This window comes from Chanodichthys erythropterus, chromosome 10 (genome assembly GCF_024489055.1).
Source record: "Chanodichthys erythropterus isolate Z2021 chromosome 10, ASM2448905v1, whole genome shotgun sequence".
Taxonomy (NCBI): domain Eukaryota; kingdom Metazoa; phylum Chordata; class Actinopteri; order Cypriniformes; family Xenocyprididae; genus Chanodichthys; species Chanodichthys erythropterus.
Window position 1 is genome coordinate 40867151 of NC_090230.1, and position 16508 is coordinate 40883658.

Here is a 16508-nt window from a genome sequence, read left to right on the forward strand (position 1 = left end):
CTCATTCAGAAATCATTATAGTTATGACGTCTCAACCTTGAGCCCATATTAAAGGGTTAGTTCACCCAAAAATTAAAATTCTCTCATTAATTACTCACCCTCATGTTGTTCCACACGCGCAAGAGCTTCGTTCATCTTGATAAAATACGATGGCTCAGTGAGGCCTCTATTGCCAGCAAGATAACTAACACTTTCAATGCCCATGATACTAAAGACATATTTACAACAGTTCATGACTACAGTGGTTCAACATTAATATTATGAAGCGACGAGAATACTTTTTGTGCTCCAAAAAACAAAATAATGACTTTATTCAACAATATCTTGTGATGGGCGATTTCAAAACACTGCTTCATGAAGCTTCGAAGCTTTACGAATCTTTTGTTTCGAACCAGTGGTTTGGAGCGTGTTTCAAACTGCCAAAGTCACGTGATTTTAGTAAATGAGGCTTTGTTACGCCATAAGTGTTTTGAAATTTCAATGGTTCACCACTGGGGGCGTGACTTTTGATACACACTCCAAACCACTAATTCAAAACAAAAGATTCGTAAAGCTTCAAAGCTTCATGAAGCAGTGTTTTGAAATCACCCATCACTAGATATTGTTAAATACAGTTGTTATTTTGTTTTTTTGGTGCGCAAAAAGTATTCTCGTCGCTTCATAACATTAAGGTTGAACCACTATAGTCACATAAACTGTATATCAATCAATATATCATGAATATATGTAGAATATAGCTCCTTTACTATTTAAAGCATCTCTAAATTAAGTTACACATAATAATCCCTTGTATGTTAAAGATGCCCTAGAATTAAAAATTGAATTTATCTTGGCATAGTTGAATAACAAGAGTTCAGTACATGGAAAAGACATACAGTGAGTTTCAAACTCTATTGTTTCCTCCTTCTTATATAAATCTCACTTGTTTAAAAGACCTCCAGAAAAACAGGCGAATCTCAACATAATACCGACTGTTACGTAACTGTCGGGGTGTACGCCCCCAATATTTGCATATGCCAGCCCATGATTGAGGCATTACACAAGGGCAGAACGTCTGGATGTGCACAGCTGAATAATCAGACTAGGTAAGCAAGCAAGGAAAACAGCGAAAAATGGCAGATAGAGCAATAATAACTGACAAGTTCCATGATAACATGATATTTTTAGTGATTTTTTTAAACTGTCTTTCTAAATGTTTTGTTAGCATGTTGCTAATGTACTGTTCAATGTGGTTAAAGTTACCATCGTTTCTTACTGTATTCACGGAGACAAAAGAGCCATCGCTATTTTCATTTTTAAACACTTGCCGTCTGTATAATTCATAAAAAACAACTTTTTTTCTTTATAAATCTCTCCAACAGTGTAGTGTTAGCCAGTTAGCCACAGAGCATAGCCTCAAACTCATTCAATATCAAATGTAAACACCCAGATAAATACAATACTCACACAATCCGATGCATGCATTCAGTATGCATGACGAACACTTTGTAAAGATCCATTTTGAGGGTTATATTAGCTGTGTAAACTTTGTTTATGCTGTGATAGAGTCGAGCGCTCGGGAGGGGGCGGAGACCGCGCGATTTAAAGGGGCCGCAACCTGAAATAGGCTCGTTTCTAAATATGCTTTAAAATAGGCAGATAAAAAAAATAATTTAAAAAAATCTATGGGGTATTTTGAGCTGAAACTTCACAGACACATTCAGGAGACACCTTAGACTTATATTACATCTTTTAAAAAAAAGTTCTAGGGCACCTTTAAATGTTCATTCAATACTAGTTCAGCACTCAGAATCACACACACATGGAAGCAATTAGAGAAAGACACACTTTTACAGAGTGCAAACACAAGAAACAACGCTCAGCGGGAGCAGCCAACCATGCTGTCATAGGCAGGAAAAGCCCCCCATGTCACCACTGTGGATGTTTGTTCTGTTTTAATGGTTTGTTTGTTTGTTCACATTGACAGAGTTAAATAAAGCATTGGGCTTTTGGATCGCACAAGGAGTCGATTATCGACAGACACATCCATGCAAGTAGCCGAGGAATTTAAAGTGTAATGGTGTGTAATTAAGGACATTAGCATGCATAAAAGATGACATTACATGAGCTTTTATGATCATTTGTGATAGTCATAAACATCTACTGAAGTTGTGAATCAAGAGGATGTCATATTAGTACATGATATCAAGTCAACACGGTCAAGATTGACCTGATTTAAGAAAAAAATGTAATCATACATTAAAATGTATTTTTTACGTCACCAAAAATTACTTCTCTTTCCAGTTGACATCACCAATTAATCATATTTTTCAACCCCTCCCCTCCAACTGCATGGTAATGCCAACTTTTCCACAAACAAATAAATGTGGATAAATCAAGACTCATCCAACTTAAACAGAGGGAAAGAAATGCAGAAATCATTCAGATTTTATAAAAAAAAAATATCTTAATGTTTGGAATATGAACAAAAATTTAATTTGAAACAACATGAGGGTGAGTATATGATAACAGAATTTTCATATTTGGGTGAACTATCCCTTGTAAATACAGTAAGTTGAGTCGTGGATAAAACTAACTCTGTATCACGATACATATCGGTCACATCACTGATACATATTGTCGCATTTTAATATTGTACTATATCAATATAACGTTACACCCCTTATAAAAAGTGCTCTTTTATAATGATTTACAATTGGTTAATCTCAACTTCCTGCTTGCCTTCAATATTACAAAAAAAAGGCATGGTTCTCAGATCAGTAGTAACAACAACATGTAATGAAGCGCTCAAATGAAGCCCAACCACTGGGCTTGTTTTGCAGAACTTTAAAGAGACTCTGGGACCTTCTAAAGCTCAGAGGGGAATTTGGGAAGGCCTAAGTCCTTAGAGTGTGGGAATAAAGAACTGCTGTGAAGTCAAGAGTTTAATTAACACATACCATTAATATCTAATGTCCCCTGCCAAGAACCAAAGGACCAAACCAATACAAAGGGTGCCCAAAACAATATACCTCAACATAACCTAAAGCAAAGCAGCATCATGAGTCAGCCAAAGTCACACAACTCACACAATAAACCACAGAGAGCTGCTGGTAAAAAAAAAAGTCACAGAAACAAACACAAAGCAATCACCTCTGCATAGGGTTACGCTGCTATGGCATCTAATCCCAGCAGCCAGGACACGCAGCCCCTCGTGACCCAGGCATTCCTGATCACCTCGACGTGACAACAGGCAGAACGCCATGAGAGAGAGCAGCAGGCACGGATGCCACACAGAGCCTGGATGCCACAGGGCGCGGGGCACAATCAAAGGCATTCTTGTTTTGATTGAGCAGGCAAGATCTCTGATTATATAAGAACACAGGTCCTGTGTCCTTAAAAGTCACCTCGGCCCACAAATGACTCTCTCAGGTCTTTGCATTCTTTCTGGGGTTTTTTCTTCTTTACTCACATACACCTTTAGTTCTGGTTCTATTCCTGCTTTCCGAGCTAACATTCTGGCAAGGTTCTCTCAAGGTTAAGAACAAACGTTCTTCCAGTAATATTGATAGAACATTTGATCAAAGTTATCTGATCTTTAATAACGCTCTTAAACGTTAGCACAAATATCATTGGAATTACTTTCAGAATTATATTTTTCAGCTGATGAACAAAAATATCGACCAAGCCACAGCCAATTGGAATCCACTCGACTATTTTTTTTTCTCTACTATGGTAGTCAATGGGGGGGGGGGGGGGCGACATCTGGTTGGTTACAAACATTCTTCCAAATATCTTCCTTTGTGTTCAGCAGAACAAAGAAATTTAGACAGGTTTGGAACAACTTGAGGGCGAGTAAATGATGACAGAATTTTCATTTTTGGGTGAAATATCTCTATAATGATTTTATTCACTAAAGAATATTACTGTGTGTTGGTGGGGATGCTAATATAATTATAGTTTTCATAATGTTTGTGAATGGGCTTTTTCAGTTAGTAAAAAGTATAAAGGAAGTATTTCTTAATTAAGTAAACATTAAATAATTTTTCCAAGAAATGTTTCAAATGAACAAGTAAATAAAAGAAATAACATGATGGTGAAATGTTGCAAGCAGGATTCAAACCCATTGCTCCAACCAATGCAAACTATTTTACCATATATTCTCAAACACATACATATTAAGACCATGCAGAGAATGTGTGTGTGTGTGTGTGTGTGTGTGTGTGTGTGTGTGTGTGTGTGTAATCTCAATCTTTGTGATACTGTTCAGCTCTGTTATGCTATCATGAATGCGAGTGCTATACAGCACATTCAAAGCTGTATCTGAATCATAAATGTTTGACAGTAATCCCATTAGGCCATGTATTACCAGAAAAGTCCTGCTGTGCTCTTAAGAGATCCCATACAGTACCTCTACAGCACAGACATCAGTCCACGTTGCCTATGGAAAAACACTTAATCACTCTAAGGCTAACAAAAACTTCATAGTACAAATGTTCAATCATAATCCATACCCTAAACGCAGATAAAACATACCTGGTGAATAGGCTAGACAGAGGTTAAAAAACAACAACTCTAATGCTATTTAATTTACAGTCAACATGAATTACAACACATTTTACATCCATGATGTGAGGTATTCTGGAATTAAACATTCAGGATATTGAAAATGCAAAAGTAAACCTCTGTTCTGAAACTATCAATTGTGTCAATGAGCAGTGTAGTGTGTAGCAGTGTGTGTTAAACTGTGTGAACTTGACTCTCAGACCACCAAGGCAGTAAAACTATGATCCTTTTTGAGCGTTGTAATGCAAACTCTCCCACAAACATGCAGTCTCTAAATACTCACACACACACAAACACACACACCTCCCATGGGGTTTCTCCAGACAGTTCCTGTATTGCTCATCAGCGCATGCAGGGTTAATACACACACACACAAATACTTATGGACCAATGCCATTTTCCCACACATGCTAAAATGATTTGACATCCATCCATGGGGATCATAAGGAAGTTTCTTGTTTAACTAAACATGACTCTGAAATTCCATTAGTATGGACCATGTCCTTCATATTCAAACTCAGTCATGAGAAAGAAAAATCATAAAGGAAGTATTTAAATATCTCAGTTATTTCTCCTAGGCAAGCCATACGTTCAGATGGTGAGCAAATGGATACTTTTGTTTAAGTATCAGATTTTGCTCCTGGGAAAATAACCCGAGTGATTTTAGAATAAGCATCAGAGACAAAGTCGCTTAAATAAAACATAACTGACATAAAAGAGCATGATTTGAGCAATAACATTTCCTCTGTGTACTTCGAATAAAGGAAAAAAAATAGAAAAATTTAATAAATTTTTTTTTTAAATTGACCAAATAGTAAAAACCAGATGCATATCATAAAGTAAAAAAATTAGCCATTTGGGCTTCAGAGTAAATTGAAGATGCAGTTGGTTTGTGGTACCTCTAGGCATCGGCAGGCAGCTGTGTTCATGGGTAAGATCCTAAAACCATTGCAGATTTTCCAGTCGAACATTCAGTGATTTATTCTGTCAGTCCACTAGAAGATCCCGTTCCAGAGCCGGTCCTCTCCACCGCAGACCTCAGCTGTATGTTTCTCTTTCTCTACACTTCACCTCCTGACTGTATCGCTTACGTGCCAGTCTCTCTTCCGCCCTCCCCTCCACTCCTCCAAACAGCTGGAGCATGTACAGTCTTCAGCCCCCCCGCCCTCCTTCTCACCCATGAACATGTGAGAAAATGAATGTGCTTTTACCTTCAGGGCGCCACAGATCATATGCACACACACCCGCAGCTGGAGATGCAACCTGTTCGACTGCCTGTTCCCAGACAGTGACAAAATCTGTTCAAGTTCTGGGAGAAATGTGAAAAGCACTTTGTTCAATTTCTGTTGTTTTTAAATGCTCTATAGAAATAATTACTGTAGAAATGATAGTAATACAATAAAATCCAAATGTAATAACTTTCTGAAACTACTCGATAATATCACAGCCCAAAATGTTTCGATCCAATCAAACCTTCCATCTTACATAATATGTCACATTACAGAAGTTACATTCATTGTTTTATGTTGCCTTTAAAGCAGGGGTTTTCAATTTATTGGAGCAATATTTCTAAAACATGCCATGCAAATAAATTAGAACTATTAATGATTATTTGAGTTGATAATATTTTAATTTATTTTGACTTTAGTACTGTACAAATGACAATATAAATTCATGGCAATTATTTAAAGTCAGCATGAAATTAAAATTCCTATCTATTTTCTAAATGTATATTATGTATTTTTTTTAAAAAACATAATTGTAATGTTTACATAATCAAAACATTATAACTAGACCTTCCAGTGAAAACGACAAACGTCTCCCTGGTATTTTCTTTTTTTCCCCCGATAATCCGTATGTCACAATACAGAAGAAAAGATCTGTCTCAGTTTCAGCATGACTTTATTTAAAAAATATATATATAAATATATATATATAAATATATATATATATATATATATATATAAATATATATATATATAAATATATATATATATATATATATATATATATATATATATATATATATATATATATATATATATATATATATAAATATATATATATAAATATATATATATATATATATCTTTACAATACTACACTTACTATGGGCCTGTTTACACCTGGTCACTTCATGCATTTTCTTTGATTGTATAGCTATCCGATAGTAAAAAGACCAGGTGAAAAAGCTCTCCGAAACGAAACTGGACAAGTGTAAATGCATCTGGTTGTTGAAACCACATATGTGAATTTTACTCCTCCAAAAATGTTAAAAAATAAATGTGTGAGAGGGCAATATTACATTATAGCAAGATATGATAGCTCTACTCCAACATACATCGCACAGATGACTAGCTCCATTTAACTCCATTAAATTTGCATACAGCGCAGGAATTAACGATCGGATCACCCTAAAATAAAAATTCGGTCATCATTTACTCACCCTCAAGCTGTTCTAAACATATACGAGTTTCTTTCTTCTGCTGAACACAAAAGAGGATATTTTGAAGAATACTGGTAACCAGTTTCTAGTCCAAAGTTTTGAATTCCAAAGTTTTTTTTTTATTTTTTATACAATGGAAGTAAATGAGGATCAGCAACTGTTTGGTTATCCACATTCTTTAAAATAACCTTTTTTGAGTTCAACATAAAGAAACGCATACAGGCTTAGAACAACTTGAGGGTGCATGAGTAACTGATGACAATTTTTTATTTTATTTTTGGGTGATATATGCCTTTAAAGATCTGTCTGTTATTTACTTTTCCTCTCTTTCTTGCGCAGTCAAGCAGTGAAATGATAGGAGGAGGAATAACACTGGAGAAGAATGGTTCACAAAAGAATAACAACAGAGGAGAAAGAGAGACTGTTGTATGTGTGAGAGAGAGAGATACCAGAGGGTCAAGTGTGGGCTAAGTGGCTCTGGGCACACTCCCTAGAGTCCTCACACATTCCCTTCTGGGAACAAGATGTGGCTGCACGTGTGAGGCTGTGTGTGTGACAGAAGTGGCAGACAGGAATGCAGGAATCATATAGCATGAGGGAAACCAGGGTCAGAAGTGAAAGAATAACAATCTATTAAACTGTAGGCTACTCTTATTGATTTTTGTGTTTTTTTAGCATGTTGTTATGCTGTAGTGTTCTGTATACTAGGATGTTCTGTATGGTTACTAGGCAGTTGCAAGGAAGTTTTGAGTGTTGCTAACTGACCCAAGTCAAAAGTCTTTCAGGTCTGTTATATTCCGCTCTCTTGATTTGAGTTAGGTCTCTCCTTCAATGTAAGACTATGGAATATTTTTAAACTATTTTATCATTCACCAGGGAATTCACCAGCATCTTTCTGACAGCACAAGCTGCATGATTTCAGGTATCAGTCATGTTTGCAGCACCAACAGTAAGGACAAGTTATGTGCCAAATTATAATAATTAGGGTTGGGGCTAGTTCAAATAGTTTGCGCAATATTAATACTGATTCTTGCCTTAATAAACACAGCTAGTAAGTAATATTCTGTGATTGACATGTATGATCATACATCTTTTACCCAACAGAGGGCAACCAAGAGCAAGGGAAAAACTTCAAGATGTCAGCCCTCTGAAACTTCATCTCAAACAAAAACAAAAGTGGATGGCATTGTAACACCCTTTCTTATTAAAACAATTACCATTAATGCAAATACCAATTACGACACGCACAAACAATAACCAGAACCACCACAGTATTTGATTATGTCTTGGTTCTTTATTATGCCATTTACACAATTCAGTTACTCAATTTACTGATCCTACAGAAGTGTTTTGTCTTAATTTTCCATCTTTATAGAGCATGAAATCATGCACTGCATCCCTCACATACTGCTTTTTCATTTTCTCCTACACACTTTCCTGCAACAAATTCAGGCTCAAACCACTTGTCACAGATTTCATTAGGACTTTGATGTCAATCTTGAGTGTGCTTTTATAAATGTTATATATTAAAAAATGTACGATAAAAGTTTGAAAATCTCCTTTGACTTACGGAGCTCAGCGTAGATGAGTACACCCCCTTTGAAAAGTAACATTTTAAACAATATCTCAATGAACACAAAAACAATTTCCAAAATGATCACAAGACTAAGTTTAATATAACATCTGTTTAACTTATAACATGAAAGTAAGGTTAATCATTTAACTTGGATTACACATTTTTCAGTTTTACTCAAATTAGGGTGATGCAAAAATGAGTACACCCCACAACAAGAAGAAAAAAACTACTACATCTAGTACTTTGTATGGCCTCCATGATTTTTTATGACAGCAGCAAGTCTTCTAGGCATGGAATGAACAAGTTGGCAACATTTTGCAACATCTATCTTTTTCCATTCTTCAAGAATGACCTCTTTTAGAGACTGGATGCTGGATGGAGACTGATGCTCAACTTGTCTCTTCAGAATTCCCCATAGGTGTTCAATTGGGTTCAGATCAGGAGCCAATGAATCACTTTCACCCTGTTCTTCTTCAGAAATCCAACAATGGCCTTAGATGTGTGTTTAGGATCATTGTCATATTGGAAAAGTGCACAACGACCAAGGGCACAGAGTGATGGTAGCATCTTCTCTTTCAGTATAGAGCAGTACATCTGTGAATTCATGATGGACACTGCCACCACCATGTTTCACCGTAGGCACCATGCAACATTTTTGTATTCCTCACCTTTGCGACGCCATACAGTTTTGAAGCCATCAGTTCCAAAAACCTTTATCTTGGTCTCATCACTCCAGAATATAGAGTCCCAGTAGTCTTCATCTTTGTCAGCATGGGCCCTGGCAAACTCTAGGTGGGCTTTTTTGTGCCTGGGCTTTAGGAGAGGCTTCTTTCGTGGACGACACCAATGCATGCCATTCCTCTGCAGTGTACGCCGTATTGTGTCACGGGAAACAGTCACCCCAGTTTGGCTTTCTACTTCTTTAGATAACTGCAGTGAACTTGCATGCTGATTTTCTTCAACCCTTCTCATCAGAAGACGCTCCTGTCGAGGTGTTGACTTCCGTGAATGACCTGGACGTCTCTGTGAGATGGTTGCAGTTCCATCTTATTAAAATTTTTGTACCACTTTTGCTACAATATTCTGACTGATAAGCTTTGCTGATCTTCTTGTAGCCTTAAAGGGTTAGTTCACCCAAAAATGAAAATAATGTCATTTATTACTCGTTAATCTTCAGAACACAAATTAAGATATTTTAGTTGAAATCCGATGGCTCAGTGAGGCCTCCATAGCCAGCAATGACATTTCCTCTCTCAAGTTCCATTAATGTACTAAAAACATATTTAAATCAGTTCATGTGAGTACAGTAGCTCAATATTAATATTATAAAGTGACGAGAATATTTTTGGTGCGCCAAAAAAACAAAACTTATTTAGTGATGGGCGATTTCAAAACACTGCTTCAGGAAGCTTCGGAGCGTTATGATTCTTCTGTGTCAAATCATGATTCGGAACTTTGTGTCAAACTGATGAAATCACGTGACTTTGGCGCTCTGAACCGCTGATTCGACACGCTGATTCATAATGCTCCGAAGCTTCCTGAAGCAGTGTTTTGAAATACTTACTTCTTATTTTAATACCTTCAGAAAATTCCATTCAAATACATTTCAAACTACCACACTTTTAACCACTGTAAAAACACATAGATAGTTCCCGCTTTTTTAATGTGTCATTGTTTTGAAAATGCTTAGCTAGCTGTAGACAAGAGATGATTGTTTTTGGATTAAGGGGCTGAACTGAATCACTGGCCCACAGAAGCCCAGCCCTACCTCTCTCTGACTGCTGTTGAGCAAGCGCACACATGCCACAGCAGCTCCTGATATGACAAATGTACATATTCACCATCCAGGAATCCACTCTGCATAGAGAGTGGATGAGACACAAGGGTTAGTAAGGGCACTGATCATGACTCATTTCAAATATTGTTATATTTAATATAGTTTTAATTATAAAAATAATTCACTACTGCATCTAATAAATGAGGCAAAATGGATTGAGGAATAATAAATAGATCTAGAATTATGGAGTATTTAATTTTTCATTATATATTTGGCAGGTTTCCTTATAAAGACATGACCTGCGTGCAGTCAAGAATGTCTAAGGTATGCTGTGCGTGGGTGAGGACTGTTTTTAGATGAAACATTTTTCTTTCCAATACAAAAATAATATGAAAGTAGTTGGCAGGCTTGTACATAACTGTTAGAGCTGCAAACCACACATTAAAGGAACAGTTTACTGAAAAATGACAATTCTGTCATTGGTTAAATACAAAAACATTTTTCCAAACCTGTATGATTTTCTTCTGATGTAATGAGGTCACAAGTGTATGTTTGTAGAGTAAATTACAACAGCTTTGAACGCAGCTCATCCAATCAGAATCAAAGACTGTTTTATAATGCAAAAGATAATATATTGATCAAGATGACTTATGTACCGGTTCATTTTGATGAACGACTCTTTTTGCTGGTTCTTTTAATGAATAATTAAAAAAGAATTGTTCAAACATGGTTTGAATCATTCTAAAACACTGCCTTGTATAATTTACAGCTTACTGTAAGTAAAGAGAGCAAAAATAACATTCTGGGCCCTATTTTAATGATCTAAGCGCATGGTTTAAAGTGCACGGCACAAGTGCACTTAGGGCGTGTTCGAATCCACTTTTGTTAGTTTAAGCACAGGAAAAAATGGTCGGCGCGCCCAGCACATAGTCTAAAAGGGTTGTCTCTATTCTCTTAATGAGTAATGGGTTTGTTTTGGGCGTAACGTGCAATAAACGAATCAGAGTCTCATCTCCCATTCCCTTTAAAGTCCCTGTAAAGTCATTTTAAAGTATGTGTTTTGAGCTTTTCACACCACAGAAAAATGTGTTATTTACCACCCAGCCAAATTTGAATGATTAAAAAAATCTGCAAGTATATGAAATAAGTTATCAAAATCTCGAAAAAATAGGCAGCGCTCTTTGCTCTCAAACGCTAGGGGCGTGTCCGCTGTCGGCGCTGAAACCACACCCACTCGCGAGAGCTGCCGTCTCAACTTACTTGTCTAATGAGTCAAACATACTGATGCATATAAACAAAAGAATCCCGTTTGAGGGTTGCACATTTTAGTAAAGTTACTGTGGACTACCTACTAATTATAACATAAGCAAACTCGGTAACTTACACTCATTGGTGGGCACGTAGCCTACTGCTGGACTGTTGTCGAGTCGACAAATGACGGTGCCGCGAGACGGGAGGAAATAAGAAGACCGAGCTGTATTGTATATTATAACAACCATGTTATATGCATTTGCGTGACGAAGGCATTACTAGCTAAATGTACAAAGGGGTGTATGACTGTAATGACACTCGAGACACAGCGAGTGAACCGCTGTAGAGGCGGCGCCACGCTCGGTGCGTCATCGACAGTTATATAGTGTTAGGGGCGGGGCTATGCTCGGGGGACGATGTGCGTCATTAGACCCCCGTTTTAGCTCCGCCCAAAAAATCCTGAGCAGAGACTTGGTGAAAAACTGTTTAACGCTCTTACTTCACAATTAAGCATTACTCAATTCACACACTTTGTAATGTGTTTTAGCAATACATTTGTAACATTTATAAAGTGTTTAGAAAGAATTCTCAGAATTGACTTTACAGGGACTTTAAAAGCCAGTTGCGCTCTCACCATGGCGGATTCGCTGTTTACGGAATTTGTGGAAAAACTGAACGCTTCTCTAGTAAGGAAACGGATCTGCTCATGCACAAGGTTAAAGCGTGCGAGCAGACCATCTACAGGAAAAGCCGGATTCTACCAAAGCATTTTTATCTTTATGCACACAATAATAATCTTTTACACTGTTATCCTTTTATTTTTAATATTTGGCATGTTTGTGTGCTGCTGCGCATCCCTGTGTGTAATAAGCAGAGTGTATGCGCGTTGTGCACTTGCATATAGGCGCACATTACTAACGTGCTCTTTAAAGGGGTGGTTACATGCAATTTCCCTTTTTTAACTTTAGTTAGTGTGTAATGTTGCTGGTTGAGCATAAACAGTATCTGCAAAGTTACAGCGTTGAACGTTTAATGCAAATGGAGATATTGTCTTTTAAAGTTATGGCATTTTATTGCCTACGAAAACGGCCTGTTTGGACTACAACAAGCTTCTTCCCGTGTTGGTGACATCATAAACCCTTGCTATTAACAAACACTGCCCCCGGGAACACGCAACAAAGTGGGCGAGGCCATGTGGCGCAGCATAATGAAAGCGGAAGAGTTGTTTACACCGAACGCGAGCTGTGCGACGCGACGCGTCAAAAGATATAGAACCCATTATTATCTGTGATATTTTCTACACTGGATGCGGCGCTGAAGACAGCTTCCTGAATCTACACGAGTTCAATGCTGGATTTGCACAAAAGCTATTACTGAAAGATGAAGCAGTTCCCACTTTTTGCTGTTTATTGGCTTCAAACTGTAAGTACATTTTATTGGTTATGCTTGTCTTTTAAACGTAATGTTATAGTTCTGTTGCTATTTTGAATGCATCAAGGACATATACAAAGAGCAACTCGTTTTTGCTAGCCAGTTAGCTAAGTTCTAGCGCAACAAACACCAACAAACTTCTATGTTCATAGATAAACAGTTGTTCATGCTATAAATTAAACGCTACCTTTACAAAAATGCGACTACTCAGTCATGTATTCGGCTACAGTAAAGCTTTAATCAGGATAAAACTGTATATTGAAAGCTAACAAACAGCAGTGACAGCATATCTAAACACTTTGACACAAATACTAAATTAAATACCATTCATAAAAGTCCTTTAAAAGACGCGATTGCAGAGGTTCTGCTTTACCCCCTTCATCTGGGTCTGATTCGGCTCAATTTGATTCAGCAATACAGATGCCATTATTTACATTTCCAGCTTAGTGCATAACTACAAATGGTAAGGGGCGTGGCGTTTCCGGACACTTCAGCGAATCATGATACACTGGACCAGCTACCAACCAATCTGAGCACATTGCGTATTTTGGAGGGAGTGGCTTCATAGAAGCAGGAAGTCAAACGAGCCATTCATATGAGAGTGGAAACAGAGGTGTAGAATAAAGCTAAAATATATGAAAAATACAGCATTTTAAAAGAAACTAAGCATTAAGACATGTTAAACTGTGCCCCCAAAACACAATCAAGCCTAGAAAAAAAACACTGAACCACCCCTTTAAATAACAAAACAAATATGGGTTGGTCAGTTGGTCAATGGCGCAGTCTATTTCAGTTGCCTCAAAATAGTAACGTGCCAGCAATGTGCTTGAACACCTCGTTTTCAGACCAGCACACCCATGGGTGCACAAATAGGTGCAAATGCCTTTGCTATTTAAACGTGGTGCAGGACATGAAAATGATAACTGCGTCGGGCTAAAACACTTGCTTCAAGCCTGGCGCTGCATTGCGCAGGGTGTATGATAGGGACCTCTAACTAAAATATACCCAAATCGAATCAATTTGAGAGCTTGTGAATCAGAATCAAACTGAATCAAATCAAATTGAGAGCTTGCAAATCAGAATCAAGAGTGATTGAGAATACAAATCAAATCAAGAGCTTGTGATTCAGAATAACAACAATCAAATTAAGAGCTTGTGAACTGGAATCAAATCAAATCAAGAGCTTGTGAACCGGAAACAAATCAGTCCGAGAGCTTATGAACTGGAAATCAGTCTGAGAGCTTGTGAATCTGATTGAAATCAAACTGAACCATAAATCAGATTTGAATCAAATCAAGAGTTTGTGAATCAGAATCAACATCAATATAGTTTGACTTCTCCCTGACAAAAGACCTCTCCAAAGACAGACTTGTGATGCACTAAGCTAAAGAAAGTGCAAGAGACATAATCAAGGGGACTCAAAAGATGCTCATATTTCAGTCTCAGTTTGGCATTGCCTTCAATCCACACTTAGCTCAAACCATTCACAGTGGCAGACCCACTTTATCAAAGTGCTGCACATGACAGGCCCCAGGCCTAGTTTTTGATGGAATGGGGTATTCTTGGACCCGATTCATGGTGCAGCTGCTAACACTTAGTCTGCAGTCAGGCAAAAAAAAGGTCAGGTTAAGATTTGAGACAAAAGCAGTGAGAATCTCTTAACAGCTGAATTTCATACATTTACTATACTTAGCTCACCGTCTAAAAAATGAAATATATGTCAAATAAATAATATGTCAAACTATCTTATTAAGTGTGGGATGTAAATCATTTCAAATCAATAATCTTGTCTAAGATGGAGATGAATATATCCTGCAGCATGATACAGGTATGCATCCACATGCCACAGTCATGACTGGATAAGCCCGTGATTCCACAAGAGCTCTCCAGCCATCCAGACCTCCACAAGCCGAATGACAAAGTAACCAGCATGCAGTCCAAAGATTCCTGCTGCTGTGTGAGAAAGAGAAAGTGTGTGTGTACGTGTTCAGATTCTCAGCCAAAAATAAAGCTACCACACACCGCATTTCTATTGACCTCTAAAGCATTTCACTGTCAAACCAAAGCTAAACATCAGTAGTACTATTATAAACATATTTAACAAATCATATTTGTACATGTATATATGCTTCTCAGTAATACTTCTTGTTAATGAGCAGACAAACCAAAACAAACTGCCCTGTTAGACCTCCAAGAACATAATGCAGCGCTGTTAACCTTTTGAAAACACTTGTCATGCATTGTGCTATCATACGCATTAAGTATAAAAGGGTTATTCATTAATAATACTGTGGATTTTTGGATAATACTTTGGATTTGGACAGACTGTTCTCTAGTGCCAGAAACACAAAGACTCTTTACATCTAGAAAACACAAGAAAACTTTGTCTTGTACCACTGAAAACAGAAGATCGGCTTAGCATGTCAAAGCCGAGTGCAAAGTGCTTCATATTCATGTAAACAAGAACAAAAAATAAGGCATTAAATGAGAACGGTCACATATAATGCCTATGGAACATGTTTAACTTCAATGCGTTATAAGTTTCACTCACGTTTCATCTCGTAGGAACGAAAAACCTCAGATGAAAACGTTTTAATATCTAAATTGTTGTAACAAAAAGACCCTAATAATCACACATGTGATTTTAAAAAACTCAATGTCACTCTCAAACTGTGCTCAGATTTTCTAAAGACTGCAATCAAAAGTCACAGATTACAATATGAAGTATTTTCCAAATCCAAATGTTCTATGCTCTCCAGTTATAGCGTTATATACTTACTGTACATCAAAGAAACATCTCCTAACATTTACAATACACTTCTGATATAAATAAAAATAATAACCAAAATGCAAAGAAAGATGAGTACAAACTGTTAATGTACCTAAATCACTTCTCATACCTTGGGATATTTTCTTTAGCAGCTGTTGTCTAGCGATGATACGGGCCAGGCGTAGTCCAGAACGCCTGTGGTAGCTGTCCAGTCTGAGGTATATATCTTGAGTCTCTGGAGTCATGCTTCCCAAACACTCACTATCCATGCACTTGTCTAAGAGGTCAGTCAACACTGTGTCCATCTCTCCACTGTCCTCAGGTACAGAGTCAGCCAAAACTGCTTCCTTCAAACTTATCATTTTGTCACTCCCTTAACTTTCACACACAGTCGAATGAACTGCTGAAATACACTACAAAGTGTGATCTTTTTGTCATATACTCGCTGAACACTGACAAATATAAAAAGACTCAAACACACCTAGGCATGAAGTCAGTTCTGATCTGAGTGCACACTTTCATCTGCACCACCCACTTAATGGTCGTGTGACCACGAGAAGAGCCAATAGGGTTGGGAGGGTAGAAAGCACTGTGCAGCCAACTGAACTTCAGCCAAAAACCTGCTTCAGAGTGATTTTAGAGTGTGTTTTTCAAGTAGTCTGTGTGTGTGTGCATGTCGTGTGGATGTTTCAGCCAAAGAAAAGAGAAATGA

General features: G+C 37.4%; 1 protein-coding gene across 7 annotated transcripts in view; it reads right to left on the reverse strand.

Moving 5' to 3' along the window:
* The window catches only part of stard13a (StAR related lipid transfer domain containing 13a), an 80730-nt gene that overhangs the window by 30696 nt on the left and 33526 nt on the right, over positions 1-16508 (reverse strand). Inside the window, exon 2 of one of the 7 annotated variants that reach the window (XM_067397742.1) lies at positions 5757-5854. The exons of 3 other annotated variants lie outside the window; for them this stretch is intronic. Coding sequence is in view for 3 of the 4 variants with exons in the window: in XM_067397735.1 (XP_067253836.1) it covers positions 15927-16158 (232 nt within the window). In the remaining variant the exon portion in view is untranslated. Of the gene's footprint in view, positions 1-5444; positions 5593-5756; positions 5855-15926; positions 16409-16508 lie in introns of those variants that run through there. 3 more of the 7 variants (XM_067397735.1, XM_067397736.1, XM_067397741.1) reach the window with 3 other exon arrangements.